Source organism: Canis lupus, chromosome 3 (assembly GCF_048164855.1).
Source record: "Canis lupus baileyi chromosome 3, mCanLup2.hap1, whole genome shotgun sequence".
Taxonomy (NCBI): Eukaryota; Metazoa; Chordata; class Mammalia; order Carnivora; family Canidae; genus Canis; species Canis lupus.
This window is the reverse complement of record NC_132840.1, coordinates 78,287,619-78,304,947: the sequence shown is the minus strand read 5'-3', so window position 1 is coordinate 78,304,947 and position 17,329 is coordinate 78,287,619. Positions and strand designations below refer to the sequence as shown.

Below are 17,329 nucleotides of genomic sequence, written 5' to 3'. Positions count from 1 at the left end.
CTGCCCAGTCACCCACTTGCTATTCCTTCTGCCTAGGAGGGTCTCCCCACAGGTACCCTCACTTCCTTTGTGGACTCACTTAGACATGGTTCCCCAGTGAGGCTGTCACCCCTCCACCCATCCCAGCCCCTCTTGGGAGAAGCTCCCTGGGCAGCTACCCTTAGTCTTGCTCACCCCATCGTGTTGAAGTCGTCATCAGGGGGCACGTAGTCCTCATCGTCACTGGTCAGGCCCAATTCATTCCCATAACACTGGTGGACAAAGTGCCAGAGCTCCTTGGGGCACAGGGGCTGCAGGGGACAACAGAGCGACTCTGACCCTTCCTTCCTCGGGAACCCACTCTACCCAGGGGCACTGAGTTGAGCTGGACTCCCCTGGGGGCAGGAGAAGCTGGCTTCCACTCTCCCTTGCCTGTACTAAGAAGAGAGCAGCGCCTCCTCCACTCCCTCCTTCCTCCTCTCAGGATCACAGCGAAGACGCCCATCCTTCACCTAAAAATATGGCTTTCAGCAAAGCCAGGAACCTGGCCCTGTTCCCACAGCTCAGGTTTGCATAATGGGATCAGCTGACCCCTTAAGGATGGTTAACTATCCATCTTTGCTCCTACGGATGAGGTCAAGCATTGAGTGTGATAAATCCATGTTACTCTTGGAGCCAAGGTGATCCCAGGGCTTCTGATTTGGACTTGATGCCTCGAGCCAGTCTCCCGGACCCACATTAATCTCCCAATACTAACAGTGGCCACTCCATAGTTGGGACAGTTCCCGTGGCTGGAAAGAAGCCTACGTTCTCAGAATTTCAGGGGCCTTAAAGATCATCACAACCAACCCTCTCTTGGCTACCTGAGTACTTCCTTCTTTATTCTCCAACAGAATCAGTTTGCCTACAGTGGTATGGACTAGTTCCAGTTTCTTATTTCCAAGGGTATCTACACGCCCTCCCCAAAAGCACTGTCCTGAGAAAAGTGAGCTCTCGTGGTTTGGATTTTTGGGAAAGGGGCAACAGAACGTGGAAGAGGGATGCCTGGTGGGAACACGCATGAGCTGTAAATTGGGAGGAGGAACAGAAGGTGACGGTGCGGCCAGTATGTGAAAAAGAGGGCAAAAGCTAGAGAAAACCAGAAGGCATCAAAACACAAAGAAGCATTTTAAATCAAACGTCAAGAATGTTTCCCATCAACAGATCTGATAAGGGATCTGAGAATTTCCGAGCCCATCCTCCCAAGGCGTGGTTTAGGAAGCAGGCAGTGCCAGGATGCCATGAGCCAGCGCTCTGGTTTTGTGACTGAGAAGTGCCCAGAATGGCAGAGTCAAGGATGCCCTCTGAGCCGGCAGGTGCTGGCCCTCACCGAGCCAGTGGGAGGCATCGTCTTCTCTTCCCTCGGGCCCTCCTGCCTCCTAGCCCTGGCCCTTATGTAGACCATTCACCCCACCTGGGACACACATCTGCCTCACTGCCCCACCACATCCTCCCCTTTGTCACAATTTCCCTGCTGTCTGTGCCCTTCTCTGACCAATCTACCTGGCTTGGCTTGTCTGCCTACAACCAGGACAAGGACAATCAGCAGACATCTACCTTGTGGGAGCGTCTGCGAACCATGTGGGCGATGCTCTGTCTTATTCAGAAATGACCGTGGTTGTGAACTCAAGATCCAAACTTCCCAGTGGAGGTTCAAGCATATGATCATTTTACTATTATCAATGGCTCATCAGGGCTACAGATCTCAGCTCACATTAGTTACCTGGATTTGTGCCAGGGCTCTAGGCCTTCAGGTTAGAAGAAATTCTAAATAATAAATTCTGCTCCATTTACTTTAGGTTGTTTTGGAGTCAAGGTATGTACATGTGTGTCATATATATGTAATATAATTATAACTGTATAACTTTTCTATTACACCTCTTTTCCTGGTTTGGAGGCTGTTTCTCAACATCCCCCAGTATCAGAGCGGGAGTTCTCTAAGGAATGCGGCTGTGATATCGCCAATATCTGTGCCCCCTCACAGTCCTTCAGATACTGGAGAAGTCAGACTGGTGTCTGTATAAACTCTATTATCCTATTTGCTGTATTTCTGATGCACTAGCATCTGAGGCCTTGTGGACTGGGGAGCGAATACCCACCCCGGGATTAGCTAATTCCAGGAGACAGAAAACAACTCACCCAGAAGCGCACCTTTTATATATAACCGGCCGATCCAAAGCCTAGACCCTCAACCACCCTCTTTCCCAGATCCTTACAGTCCGGGCCAACGTCACCCGGTCTCAGGTACCCCAGGGACAGGCAACCAGAGAGGGTCTCTATATCCTGAAGCCTGATGGGATTATTCGAGCTGGCCAATCCTAAACCTGGCTGGCCTGCTTGCCCTGCCTCACCCATTCCTTCCTGCAAAAAAACACAATCAAAGCTCTTGCCCGTGGTTTCCCCTCGCTCTCTCTGCCTCCTGACTGACCCTGGCTGCTTTCACTTCCCATGTGTTTCTGAGGTTGTGACCTGCCTCTCTGCCGCTACGAAACTGCGAGTATAAACACCGATTCCTTCCTGATGGTCCTTTCCACCTCCGTGGGTCTCACCGACCTGGTGAAAGCAAACCCTGGTATGTTTTAGAACGGTGGAGCTGAAACTGCCCAAAGTCGACCAGGGCAGCAATGAGGCTGTTCACACACCGCCACCAGGAGGAGAATACGTGACTCAAAGCACATCTGGGGACTTCCAGAACCTTGAGGACACGTGGGCTGCTCTGGAGCTAGCCCACGTCACAGTGAAAGCATGCTCTCCACAGGGCCCTCACTCCAGGGGAAAGAATGTTCTAGATCGATGTGTGTCCTGAGGCCCAAGGAAGGGATGGGCAGCACTTACCTTTTCAAGGAGTGCATTTTGCCAGAGTCGGAACATCATCATATACGTCCTATCCCGGGCCCCAAATGAAGTGAAAAAGTGCTAGATCGGAAGAGAACACAGCAAGAGGTGCCTGGTAAGACTCACACACTAAGGGAGGGAGATAGGGCGCTTTGTCCTTCTAAGAAAAGCTACTGACTTCATCCCCAAATATTATGGACTCGGTTGTCCGTGACCATGATGTCAAGGTACTCTAGTGACGGGGACTGGTCCACGGGGCCCAGGTACCTGGCACTTTCAGGTCCCCACTGCCACTAAGTCCTGCAGGATTCACCCCTGCTTTCCACGGTGCTTCTCCCTCTGTGGAGGTTTCATCTCCATAAAGCAGTTTCCTTCACCACTGACTACAACCGGGTTAAGCGGTGAGCTGTGAGCTAGCCCTTTGGGATGGAGAAGACAAACCCACTACCCCACTCACCCTCTCATCTGCTAATTCGACAAATATTTGACTGTCTGGGATACGATTTTACAGCAGTCACCACAGAGACTCCTCTTTACTGTGCCTTACACATTAGTGGGGACCCTTTATAACACGCAGGAAGGAAATGTGGGAAACCAGATTTTACTGAACACGATCCAAGGGCTTCACGAGTGCTGCTGCTTCATTTAAACCACATGAAAACCTTGGAAAATAAACATAACTGCTAACACCTAATGAGAAATAGGCTGGTGGGATTAGGTGACTTCTGTAATCACAAAGCTGATCCGTGCCGGCAACAGAATTCAAACCGAAGACTATCTGACCCCAAATCTTATGGTTGTTATCACCACTGAACTGCCCGAGTCCAAAGGCTCTGTAGACCTGTGTTCAGCAGAGACCTAGTCCACCCCTAAGCCCCAAAGCTGTCGGTCTCCGGGCTCTGGTGAAAGGGAGATGATCCTCGGGCCACATTTCCCCCATGGCGGCATGGACAATCCACTTCCTACCAGACTCTTCGTCCCTTCCAATGAGCTATGCCGATACCTAACAACTTATATGTTTGCACAGCACTTCATAATTTACTGTTTTCAAATCTGTGATGTCACTTCAAGCGTCTGTTATAGGAAGAACTAGCTCCATGTTATACATGAGCAAACTCATGTTGAGAGACGTTACATACCACACCCTTGAGACTCAAGTTCAAGTGCTCTGGCTCCAAGTCGAATCTATAGACCTTCCGTACTTGCCCGTGCTCAGACTTGAAACACCCTGATCCAATGGAGTTGGTCCCTGCAGTCTGTATCACTTTACCTTCCCCCTCCCCCATCCTCCTGGATCCCACATTCAGGCCACTGAAGGACAGAAATACAGAAGTAGGGGGTCTGGGGCAGTGGGGGGTTGAAGGGCCAAGATTAGACTCCACTCACTTACCTTTTCTGAGTCAGTGCAAACTTGAATGGCATTGGGAATGAGGCGAGCTGTTTTTTCTTTAGTCATGGAGCAGATGTCTTTCAAACGTACAGTCAGCTGGCACCCCCAGAGGGACAGAGAATGGATAATAAGCAAGAAGAGACATTAATTGAGTCGGCAACGGATGTTCACATGGCATCAGTTCCGAGAGAGGAAACCAGACCTCACCTACATATCTCTATACCTGGGAGGGACCCCCCCACCCCACCAGAGACCATCTGGTTTAGGCCCCTACATCACAGAGGCCACAGAGCGAGATGATGGCTGAGCCTCGCCTACAGCCCAACAGTGGCTCAGCTGATGTCCACGGGGCCTTCCTTTTCACATCCACACAGTCTGATTACTGTGCAGAGACCCCATCACTGCTCGCCACTTACAGAAACCCACAACGATGGCACTGGATAGAACCATAAAAGTCACCCATTCTATTTTATAAGATAAGGAGGCAGAGAAAGAACAAAGGACTGGCCTAATGACACACTGCTAACTAGCTGGAGAACCCAGATAACGAACCACCCTGGGCGCCAAGGCCAATGCCCCTTTTACTCAACCATTCTACCTTCTGCAGCGACCCCTGCCGAATACTCACCTGCATTTGCCAAAAGCAAATGCTCTCTTGGGGCGGGGTGCAGGGGAAGACATGGCAGAGGAGATCTATCCCTCCAGACTTGGGCAATGTGCTTTTAGGAATTATGTAAAGGTGTGGGTAGAGCAGGAAGTCAACAAAAAAGGGAAGAGTGGGAGCAGCTTGCCCAGTCCTAGCCTGGCGAGCAAGCCCCAGGTCTTTACCAGAGTTTCCCAGCGGAAGATGTTGCTGTAGAAGCAGATCCAATTTTCAGAGAGGTAGAGTCGGCCCTGAAGAAGAATGTCTCTTTGGAGTGCACATGAGTAATCTGCGGTAGGATGGGGGACAGAGGAGCTCAGAGACAGGAAAGCATCTTTAGCAAACCTACAAATCAGGCATGCCATCTCTCCCACTGGCCCTGGGGGGAGCCCCACTGCCTACAATGTCCTAGGTGGGTGAGCCACTTGAACTAGTGCCCAAGGAATTCCCTAGCATCTCATGTGATATGAAATACACTGCTACTGTCTAGAGGCAGAGGGATAGATGAGATGGCAGAGAGGCCAAGAAAGTCAGAGGGAGAAAAGGCCAATAAAAGGCAACTAACACCCCTCCCCCATCCAAGTGACTCCAACTCTTCACTCCTGGGTCATCTGCAGAGGTAAGAGTGGCAGTGACTCACTCCAGGTTGGGCTCTCTGCCAAGGTCACCACACACAGCCCAGCCCTAAGCCCTCAACCACTGGGGTCAGTGCTCTGGACATCTCTCCCTGCTCCCAGACAGATGTGCTTCCTTGGCTTGGCTCTTAGGTGTGGAACCTCAAGACAGAAGCAGCCTGAGTGCTGTCCTTGGGACACCCACACTTCCTTCCTGCTCCCTTCCCCGCTCCCAGGTCTCCCGGCTCACCCACAATGAGGCGCTCCGTGTCTGGAAGTTGCTTAAACAGCTTTCTGAAGTCTTCATTTCTCTGCTTGTAAGTTGGGCTTAACACCTGCATGACAATGACCAAGGTTAGCAGGATGTTCCCAGGTTCTGTGGGGTTGGGGAGGAAGATATAGGAAGAGCACCTGCTTCATGTCCAAAAGGCAAAGATAAGGCTCTGTTCTCACACAGTAGCCTGGTTAGGCAAAGGGGGGTTGGGTACGCATGGAAAAACACCATGGAGACAATCTGACACTCTGAAAGGGTTTGTACCCGGTGTCCATCAATGAGAAAACATCAAACATACTAAGCAGGGCCCAGATTATGTCCCAAGAGGAGAAAGGAAGGAGGGACACCTCCAGGGAGCTTCCTGGGACCCACCATGAGATCTGTTGCTGTCCTGCTTCTGCTGGCAGTAAGTACCACCCTGACACCCCACAGGGCGCCCCTAGCCCCACAACCAGACCCAGAATATGATGGTACTCAGTGCACCCTTTGGAAGCAGTGGTTATCAAGACTGGCAGTAATGTAAGAATCGGCTATGTAAGAAATAAGAAATTCATGAGTGGAAAAAAAAATCGTAAAATTTAAGATTACTATGTTGTTTTATGTCCATTCTATCTCAGTAAAATGGGGTAGGGGGGGCGTAAGAACTATACTTTGCCAAGAATGAATTTTTAAAAATCATAAAACTAGTCCTAGAATAAGCACACAAGTAGAGAATTTAAAAGCATATGTGGTAACTAGAGGCACCCAACCTTCACTCCCTCTCCACCCTTTACAAGATTATCTAATCCAATCCTTACATTATTAATGAAGAAACGAAGGCCAGAGAGGAGACCCCTGCCCAAGATTCCCCAAGCTGGTCAGTGGCAAATTTCTGGATCCCTGGTCCTGTGCTCACCTCTCACCACTCCCTGTGCCACCAGATGACCCTGTGCCCACTTAGCTTTTTGGGTGCCTCCATGGAGACCCATACCTGTAAACTACCTTAGCAAATCCTTCTTGGAAATGCCATCAGCCAGCGGAATAGACAAGAATCCTGATCTTTCCAAGCTTACAGTCTTAAAATGAAAAAAAAAAAAAAAAGAAGTATAGCCTGTGGATGAAAGGCACCCACGGATGATTCATGAAGACCAGTGCACAACCCAGGAAGGGGCACGCATCACAACAGAGAAACATCTGTACTCCACCCAGGCGAGTCACTGACCGACCTACTCATGCCGGGAGCACACGCTTGCAGACTGTTCTGGTGATGGTGACAGATAGGTCTTGGCCATCTCCACTCACTTTCCTGGGAACCCACTGGTGGATTTGATCCAATGCGGCGACAATGAGATGCACTTTAGACTGTTCATTTTTGGCTTTCTGCAAAGCCAGCTGGCCCCGGGGCAAGCTCGGGCTGTGGCGTGACCACGTTCAGAGTACACGCTTGACTACCTGAGCTCAGTGGCCCGATGGCTTTTGTGCTAGAGGAGTATTTCAGGAAGTTGGAGGAGGAGAGAGAATGGTATGTCTTCAGTTTGGGGAAGTATTTCCAGAGACAGAGCGAGGACAGTGCTTTCAGCTACTCTGTCTACAGTTTATTTGAATTTTAAACTTCTGTTTTGGCTTGTTTATAAAATGAGCTATACTTGCAATAGTCGATGCCCTGCTACCTTTCCCGAGCCACGCTACGCTGTAGAATCCCAAACTTCAAAGATCACCTGCCATATGTTTAAACCAAGTATTAGGGCCCCCAGGAATGAATATCCAGAAGCCAACCTATCCTCTGGCTTCTATGGCTAGAAAAGACCTCCAGATACTACCTACACTCCTGTGGCCCATGTTAGTTCCAAACCAACATGGACATATCCAATCTGACTGGCGCCCCGGCCTTGCAGGACAGAGCCCACACATTGAAAACCTTTGCATGACCACCTGATCATCAGTAGGTTCCTAACTATGTCTAACTGACCTTCTAGAACTAGAGCTGAGCTAACGTGAAATGAGTTATCGCCACACGCCATGCATTGCCGTTAGCCCTTCATGTACATCATTTCATTGAGCCACAGACTGTTTTTATTATCCTGTTTTACACCCGACGGAGTCGAGGCAGAGAGGTTAAGCAACTTGTGCAAAGTATGTGGACACTAAGTGGGAGAGGAGAGCATGAACCAAGGCAGTCTGGCCCGGAGCCCCTGGTCCCAAGAGGGAAATAACAGGGGGGTCCCAGCAGAGCACATGCTCTTGGGGATGAGATGTTCACCTACTCTGGGGCCCCCACTAGTCTTTCATGCCCACAAGTGGGTCTTTTTTCCCCAGGGTGGGTGGTAATAAAGCCTGTTTTTCAAGACGACAGAGTCTTAGAAATTGGTTGTAGAACAGTGCAAATGCACTTAAGGCCTCTGAGCTGAGAAATACTTAAAAATACTTAAGATGGTAAGTTTTATGTTCTTTACCACAATGACATTTCTTTAAAAAATGTATCACTCAGGTAGGCCTTCACAGTTACATCGAGCCACTGTCAGCCTGAGGACAGCCCACCAGATGGCCCCAAGCCCCCTGCAGGGGTAACCGGGCATCAGGCATCCAATTCTCTGAAGCCTCCAATTTCTTTCTTTACTTTTTTTTTTTTTTAAGATTTTTTTTTTTTTTTTTAAGATTCATGAGAGACACAGAGAGAGGCAGAGACATAAGCAGAAGGCGAAGGAGGCTCCCTGCAAGGAGCCTGATGAGGGACTTGATCCCAGGACCCTTGGATCATAACCTGAGCCTAACCACTGAGCCACCCAGGTGCCCCTCCCTCCAATTTCTTTCTTTTTTTTTTTCCTCCTCCAATTTCTAATGTGCTTTTTGCACATGGCCACTCTCACATCCTCTCTCATCTCCACCATTTGCAGAGGTGGAGGTGCGTGGCATCTGGCCATTGTCTCTAAACCAAAACTCTAGCTAAAGGAAGGAGCCTCTCCTCTCCTCTCCTCTCCTCTCCTCTCCTCTCCTCTCCTCTCCTCTCCTCTCCTCTCCTCAGAACAGAGCTGCACCTGTGGGGAGGGGGAGGGAGGGCCACTCCAGCCCTGACCTCTGAACTCGGCCACTTCTACAAAAACTGGCTTGGGTGCAGGTAAACAACCCAGCCTTGTAAATAAATAAATAAATGCCCCGATTCTACGAGGCTGCCAATGTGGATGGCAGGCCAGCCTCTGCCTCCTAGACTCTAAAGTAGAGATGCATCAGGCCGACCTGCCACCATATACCTTCGACACAAGAGACCATGACCCTCTGCCTCCCACCCCTGCAATCTTAAAGCCATCTCCTCTAAAACGGAGGCATGGCTCACCTATTTTAATTTTAAAAGGTCAGAGAATTTTGGTTTAAGGATGGTCAGGTGTAAGGCCCTCGGGGAGCAGGGCCAAGTGGGGAATTACAAGGGTGCAGCACAACTGTCACACAGGCCCAGAGAAGTTGGGATGCACACTCACGGCTGGGACCTCCTCAGATCCATGCCAGTAGCAGAGTTCTGCATCAGCAGGTAAATCTGTAAACTTCTTCAGGTACCACTGCAAAGACTGGGTGTCCTGCTCCAGCAGGAGGCTCCAGAGGACCCCAGACTCTGTCAGAGATTCCATCGCCCTCCACGGCTCCACCTCCCAATGGAGTCCAGCTCCTTGAGCTCCGGTTCCCAACTGTCCCCTCAGAATGAAACAGTCTCGTCTGGGCTGAACGCAGATGGGCAACCCTGTGGCTTCTCGAGGGTCTGTGTGATCTTGACTGGCTTCCTCTTGTCTCCCAGAGCTCCGTTCCCAGCGTGAAGCCTCACAAGTGGGAGGGTGTGGTCAGCATGGTTCGTGGGACAGGCTGGCCAGCCAGTCTCCCATGGCCAGGTTTTGCTTCACCCCACTCAGGCTCCCACGATGTGGCTGGGCTTTGGCTGATGGTGACCCAGAGGGGACGTGGCAAAGCCCCTCCTCCCGGTTAGTGTGGACAGTCACTCCAAGAGGCCAGTTGAGGCCAGAAGATGCAGACGACGCAGCAGGTGCACAGGGCCAGCTGGAGGGCTCCAAACAGCAGGCCGCTGGTGGACAAACCCTGTAGGAAGGGGATGACCCCACAGCCAGGTCCAGAAGTGCAGCCCGCTGATTACTCACACATAGCTCTTAGCTGGTCAGAAACTCCAGGGACAGAATGCGCTCCCAGCTCCCCAGCTGCGTCTGGCCTGTCCCATAAGGCCGTTCACGGTGCAATCTGTTCTCTGGGCGGGCACTGGTCCCTGTGACTCACAGCCCTCTCCCAGGCACAGCGGCCACCACTGGCTGCAGCAACAAGGCCAGCTCTCACCCCCACCCCTCCACACACCCCTTTCCTCCCAACCCGTGCTCTCCTTAGCTGACCAGCACACAACTTCTTTGTTAAGAGTTGCCCGTGGCAGGAGGGAGGCAGAGTGGGTGGGCGGGCAGGGCCAGAACCCTACACATGCCTCAAGTTACAGGATCTGGGTGATGGTACTGGCCAACGTCCTCTAGTAACCCCCCGGCCTAGCCTGGCCTCCCCAGCAGATGTTTCCTGCAATGGAAAGTAGCTGGCCAGGGTTCCCGGGGGGGAGGGGCGGGGAGGTGCCAGGGGCGCCACTGCTATGATGAAATCTGAAATCGGAGACTAACAGCCAGGGGACTTCTGGAGCACACTCTTCCCTGTGTGCAGCACCAGCAGGAGATTTTGGAAGTCTGACTCCCCTTGTTGCAGATGTGCTGGTGGGGAGAGGCTGGGCAGATCGCCTGGGGAAGGTGAGGTCACCGGCTCTGGGGACCCAGCCCGGCCTCCAGCACTAGCAGCAGGGGGATCCAGGCCAAGAGGATTCCCAGGCAGCTCCTCGGACCTTGAGGGCCAAGCAGCAATGCTAAAAGCAGAGAGTTTGGCCCTGGGGTCCAAAGGAATATAGGAAAGCTGAGGAACAGGAGCCAGGCCAGTGGAGCCAGGAAGGGCTCCAGACAGAGAAGCTGAGGCAGCGAGGAGACAGCATTGGGACTGGGAAGACATGGGTTCCCAGGAGAAGTCAGACCTTTGAAACAAATGGAGCACCTGCCTCGCCCTCCACAGCTATGCCCACCATGCTGCGAGGGTCCCAAATCTGTGTGTCATGATGAATGGTGCCTGAGGTTGGAGCCAGCAGCACTCAAATATGAGCATACTTTAAAAGGATCTAATGAATGCATTAAAAATGGAGATTCTTGGAGCACCTGGGTGGCTCAGTCATGAAGCAATTCAACTCTTGGTTTTGGCTCAGGTCATCATCTCAGAGTCGTGAGATGGAGCCCCATATAGTAGGGCTCTGCACTCAGTGGGGAGTCTGCTTGAGGTTTTCTCCTTTTCCCTCTCCCTCTGCTCCCCCCTCCCTTTCTAAAAGATAAATATTTAAAAATGGGGATTCTTGATTCCTAAACCAAAGATTCTGACTGCAAGAAACACAGAGTCCTGGTTAAATGGTGTTAGAGAAAGTAGAGAAAGTCTGAATCCTTCCCCAAACTCCCATCACTCTCAATGTCTGGCACAATGGATGCAGCCGACGGCCTCCATCATCACACATGCAGGGTGGTACCTCCATCAGACTATCATCTTCCCCAGGAGAGACCTGTGCCTCGAACAGCTCTAACTTCTACAGCAGAGCATGATCTGCTGCTCAAAAACTGTGCACCAAATGAACACATTCCTTGTATACCTCTAAAACTATTCCTATTTACACCACATCTATGTGTGCACAGCCACCCAGATCCCCAACTCTACATGCACAGCTTCCTGGTGCCCAATCCCTGCCAACACTCTGCAAACCACACATCCAAGCTTCTCTTTGCCCTGCGTGTGGCAGCCTTATTCTTTGCACTGTGGTAGGGAAACCCAGCAGTCCCATTTTCCAGGGTGGCCAGAATGCCTCTCCTGGGCCACATCGGACCCTAAGGTCTAGACAGCATATAGACCCACAAAAGCTGAATCATCACAGTAATTCCCCAGAAACATTTACATATTGCTATGCGCCAAACAAGGGGATGACGGCTGCAGTCGGGTGAGGCAGGGGCAGGATACACCCAAAGAGATAACCCCTGGGAGACAGTCTCGGTACTCAGCCTTTGTCTCCTACAGCCCCCACTATGGAATGGGCTGGGCTGGGCTGGGCAGGGCAGGCAGCTTCCAGCCCGAGGAGAGGGAATTGACCCGAGCTAAACATTAACTCCACGGCAAACAGTGGGAGCTGGGACCAAGTGGTACCCCCTCCCTGGGCACAGCACTGGGAGGGGCGGGTGGAGGAGCCCAGGAGAAAAACAGATGGATTTTTGGTGCAGTAATGGATCAATGGAAGAAATCAATTGGAAGAAATCAATTAAGACCCTCAAAGGAAATCCTGCCCCTCCAACCAACTCCAGGTAGGGAGGAGCCAGATGTAGGAGACCAGGGGTGGTAGGGATGGGGGCAGGGAGAGGCAATGAGCAAAGAAAGGAGAGGGATGCACATGGGAAAGTGGCGCCAGGCAGAAAGGCAGAGGGGAGGGAGTAGGATTGAGAGGGGGTCTCATCAGGAGAGATGGAACCATTCTGGAGAAGGTGCAGGAAGGGGGTCGGGGAACACAAGTCAGGAAGACTCTTCCAAGACAAAGGATAAGAAAACAGTGGGAAGACGGGCAGAGCCTTCCTGGAAAGAACAGGCTGCCGAGGCTGTAGGTGGCATCTCCTCGCTCAGAACTTCCACTTTCTGGGGACGCCTGGGTGGCCCAGTGGCTGAGCATCTGCCTTCGGCTCAGATCCCAGGGTTCTGGGATCGAGTCCCACATTGGGCTCCCCACACGGACCCTGCTTCTCCCTCTGCCTATGTCTCTGCTTCTGTGTCTCTCATGAATAAATATATTTAAAAAACAAAAACAAAAACAAAAAACCCTTCCACTTTCTGTACTGCCCCGTAATTCCCAATTTCATGCCCACAAAGCTTTGTTCTCTTGCTCTCCATCTTATGCCTGCCAGACCCACTCAGTCATGCCACAGGATTGGCACCTATCCTTTCCTTCCACCAAAAAGCCAGCATCCCCATCCCAGGGCATCAAGCAGCTTGGGTGCTAAGTCTCTCCCAGCTGCCAGGGCCTAGGCTCTGGACCTCTGATCTCCAACAAGCTGCTTCCCTGGGTTGCCGTGATGAAAGAGCCCCCCTCCCCCCAGGCAAGAGGTAAAGCAAATGAGGACAGTTACCTGTGTCCAGATGAGGCACCGAGGTGGAGATTTGTTCCTGCTCCATCCAAGATGCAAGCCTACTACACCCCAAAGGGGCCATCTCTGGGGGACAGGCTATACCCTTCCCATCCCTATCTTTGCCCTTGGCTCCCCGCTGAATTTAAAACCCTGTTCCTGCTTATCCCATTTCATGGCTACTGAGGCCGTGTCTCCCAAGCTGGGGGCCCTGATGAATGAAGCTGGGATAGCCAAGTGGGGTGGGGGTGGGGAGGTCAAGGATATGGGGGTATAGATATAATCAGGCCTGGGAAGGCTTTAAGGCAATTGTAGATTGTACTGCCTTCACACCTCATGCTTGGTCTGCATGTCATATCCCTGCTAGAGACCAGTAGCTCTCATGCCTCAGCCCTTCCACGTCCCTGGCGTCTAGCCACTTCCCTCCATGGGCTCCCCATTCTTTAGGCCAAAGTGGTTTGCCATCACGGTGATGAGTTCCTCCTGACACCTGGCTAGACAGGTAAAAGTAAAATGTGCAATAATGACATACCACACCACACTGGTCAGAATGGCTAAAATTAACAAGTCAGGAAACATGTTGGCAAAGATGCAAAGAAAGGGGAACCCTCTTGCACCACTGGTGGGAATGCAAAGTGGCGCGGCCTCTCTGGAAAACAGTGTGGAGGCTCCTCAAAGGGTTACAAATAGAGCTACCCTATGGCCCAGCATTTGCACTACTGGGTATTTATCTACAGGACATAACCATAGTCGTCCGAAGGGGCACCTGCCCCCCAATGTTTATAGCAGCAAGGTTTACTATAACTAACTGTGGAAAGAACCCAAATGCCTACCGATTGATGGAAAGGTAAAGAAGATGTGATACACACACACACAGACACACACAGGCATATTACTCAGCCACCACAAAGAATAAAATCTTGCCATTGACAACGATTTGGATGGAACTAGAGGGTATTATGCTAAGCAAAATAAGTCAGAAAGACAAATATCATGATTTCACTCATGTATGAAATTTAAGAAACAAAACTGATGAACAGAGGAGAAGGGAAGGAAAAATACAGCAAGAGGAAAACAGAGAGGGAGGCAAACCATAAGAGACTCTTAACTCTAGGAAACAGAGGGTTGCTGGCGGGGGCGGGATGGGGTCACTGGAAGACAGGCGTTTAGGAGGGCATGTGATGGCATGAGCTCTGGGTGTTATATGAGACTGATGAATCAGTGTATTCTATCTCTAAAACTAGTAACACAGTCTATATTAATTAAATTGAAGTAAAAAAGTTTTAAATAAGTACATGAATATATATCACAAATGCTATATTTAAAAGCAGAACAGTGGTATCTTGCCCCAGGAAATCACAGAAGTCTATTCACTATCACTATGTTTTGTGTTATTCCGGCAAGAAAAATAAATGCAAGTACGAGAGGAAAAAAAAAAAGTAAAATGTAGAAGACAGACAGGTAAAGGAGGGAGCTGGGGAGTAAGCAGGAGGTACCAGGGGGGCTTTCCCTCCTTCAGATCCAAGCTACCCCAACAACCTGAGATGTTCTCTCCACGGTCAGCAGCGCCGCGATGACCCCCCAGGCTCCAACCTGACCAGGGCATGTGTGACTGTCCCCCTAGAGTTGGGATGACGAAGCCCTGGCCTATCCACACGACGATGGCACCTCAGGCAGCAGCACAGCTGGAGCACCACCAGAGGGTCAGGAGACCGATTACAAAGAGGGTTGTCAGCAGAGCTGAGAAGGGGAGACGGGGCAATGCATGGGCAAGGTGAGTGCCTTCTGGAAAACCATGAATGTACTACTGGAGGGCAGTGCTGGGGAGCAGGGGGGCAGGGAGCTGACCTGAAGGCTCCTGGTGGGGCCTCTGCCCGCAAGAGCACAGTCACAGATATGCCACGCAGCAGGATGTGCATCGATTCTGGTGGCTCCGGGGAAACCCCCGGGTGGCAGCTTCCTGATTGAGCCAAGGCAACGGTGCCTAGGGGAACGGCCACGCTCAGGCTCGCTCCACAGATAAGCCAGCTGGCACCATGAGTGGGCCGAGATGCGGGTGGCGCACGCTGCGTGGGACAGACGGCATCCTGCTTCCTCCAGACACCCAGAAGCGGGCAAGCTCGGAGCCAGGGCGTCGGGCTCGGCGTCAGGAGGAGAGCAGGGTTGACGCGGGAGGAGCGGCCCGGGCTTACCCAAGCCAGCCTTTCTCGGGCTCCACCTGTGACACCAGCGGCTTATTTCCCTCCCGAGGTGAAAACACATGAAGACAAAGTGGAAAGAGGAACTAAGACACAGCTCCTGGCATCAGCAGCTCAGGCCGGCTGGAGGTCCCGTCACCTCTCGGCACCACTTCCCTGTCCCTCCTGCACATCTTCCATGCTGCGAGCTGTCCCTGCCCCGAGCAGGCCCCGGGCCCACGGAAGGCAGACAAGGCGCCACACCTGCCCGGCAACGTGGAAACAGCCACCAAAAGGGAGCCACGGGGGAAGACATTTCTGGATGGGCCCCCTGGGGCCTGCAAGACGCCCCAGAGTGAGAGCACGCATCCTAGTCCCAGTCACAGGGTGGCCAGAGGGAGCGCGAAACGCTGCTCAACAGAGTCCCTTGTGCACTTGGCCTCTGTGCGTGATGATCTGTGCCGAGGGGGCAGGCCGTCACGTTTCTGTAATTCATTTGGGGTGAGGGGTAAGAAAGAGGCTGGAGGAGACACTGGGCATCCCTGAGTGTCTCCCAGGAAGGCCCAGGAGAGGATGGTACAGGGCCGCAGAGAGGGAGGGATGGCCAGCCAGAGAAGGGAAATCAGAGAAGGGCGAGGAGGAGGAGCCAGAGAGAAAGGGTAGGGAGAGTCAAGGAAAGGAAGAGTGAGATGGAACAGAAGAGCCTGACTGAAAGGGATCAAGAGGAAGAGGAGGGACGAGGAGGCTGGGGACCAGCCACAGGCTTGGGGACTCGCATGTCCAAATTTGGACGTTTCATTAGCCTAACATGTCCCCAGCCACTTGTCTCCTGTTCCCTGGGGGGCACTAATTTTGCAATCTCGCTCAGGGGGGGTAGGTTTGGTGGGGTAAGGGATGCCGGAGGTCCCACGCAGCTCCCAGGAAAGCGGGGCCCCCACTCCTCCCTCGCAGAAGCGGCTTCGATTGTCTCCAGGATGTGAGCTCCAAGCAGCATGTGGGTTGAAGACCACAGTGGGCCCCAGGGGGAGGCCTGGGGAATGAGGGGGTGTCTCGTGGCTTCTCCTCGACTCAGGCCACCTCGGCCCTGCAACCTCTGCCTCGTGTGCACCAGGCCAGGTGGGCAGAGCTGCCCAGGGCCAGGCAGGCCCAACGCGCAGCAAGAGGTCGGAGCCACGGGGCTGGCTGACGTGTGCTTGCTCTGGGGCATCACGGAGGCCCTACCTCACCCCGCACACAGACACCAGGAACTCTGACTCCAGTCCCTACACTGACCCCAGCGCCCCCTCCCCCAGGTGTCCACAGCTCCATCACCCAGAGCCTTTTCCCACACGCTCCACATGCCCATGGGACCTGCCGAAGGACAGCCTGGCCCTAGGGGAGGTGCAGAGGTGGTACCTGCATGGTCACGCAGACGCCAGTGTGGGCAACAGCAGGCTTGGAGCAGCAAAGAGGAGGCCCCGAGGCCAGGCCCTCCGCTGTGCAGTCCCAGAGGGCAGAGTACAAGTGGCGGGGGCTGGCCGACACTTCAGTCAGCTGCTCTCCAGGGGAAAAGTTCAAAATACTGCAGCCCAGTCTGTGAGACGGGGGTTGAGGTCCCAGACGGGGCTGCATACGCCATAGTACAGCTCCTGGGTGCAGAGCAGCTGGCTGAGCCACCACCACGGATGATCCCGGGCTACCCCTTCACTATGGACCCATGAACAGCAGATGCCTTCTAGAAGGAACGCGCCCCTGGGGCGGTGGAGCAGAAGACAAATTCCTGCCTTGGAGCAGAAGACAAATTCCACTATGTGGAACAACCCCTATACTAACGGGGAAAAGTCTTCTGGCTGCATTTCCCCTAAAATGTCTCTGTTAAGGGAAGAAAAGTTTGGTCCTAAGTTCAGGCCCAGGGCCGTCCCGGTCCCAGAACTCTCCCTGCTTTTTGGACGCCTCCCCCAGCGGGTCCCCTCCATTGAGGCTGGAGGAACCCTGTCCAGGAGTCTAGGGGAGGAGAATGGGGGCCGTCCCTCCTTGGTCCCCCTGAATCCTGCTGCACAGGATAACCAGTGGGTCAGGTTTTGGAGGAAGGAGGCCACTCAGGGGCCCGGCAACTTGCTCAGGCCCACGGGGCAGCCACACCGCACCCCAGACCTCTCTCCACCCCCTACCCCACCCACTTCCATCCCCCACCCGCTGCCCA

General features: G+C 52.7%; 1 protein-coding gene and 1 long non-coding RNA gene across 17 annotated transcripts in view; one reads left to right on the top strand and one right to left on the bottom strand.

Moving 5' to 3' along the window:
* The window catches only part of GRAMD1B (GRAM domain containing 1B), a 234,111-nt gene that overhangs the window by 21,913 nt on the left and 194,869 nt on the right, over positions 1-17,329 (bottom strand). For 14 of the 15 annotated variants that reach the window (XM_072822431.1, XM_072822436.1, XM_072822428.1 and 11 more), the window contains 5 exons: positions 5,751-5,835; positions 5,072-5,175; positions 4,244-4,339; positions 2,854-2,934; positions 175-290 (listed from right to left, as the gene is read on the bottom strand). In XM_072822431.1, the coding sequence (XP_072678532.1) occupies positions 175-290; positions 2,854-2,934; positions 4,244-4,339; positions 5,072-5,175; positions 5,751-5,835 (482 nt within the window). Of the gene's footprint in view, positions 1-174; positions 291-2,853; positions 2,935-4,243; positions 4,340-5,071; positions 5,176-5,750; positions 5,836-9,226; positions 9,946-17,329 lie in introns of those variants that run through there. The other variant, XM_072822435.1, reaches the window with a different exon arrangement.
* Positions 12,036-17,327, top strand: LOC140631148 (uncharacterized). Of its 2 annotated transcripts, none has more exons than XR_012028797.1 (3): positions 12,036-12,160; positions 14,595-14,744; positions 15,221-17,327. It is a non-coding gene; the product is annotated as an uncharacterized lncRNA (long non-coding RNA). The 2 variants fall into 2 exon arrangements; XR_012028796.1 differs by having other exon boundaries at positions 15,071-17,327.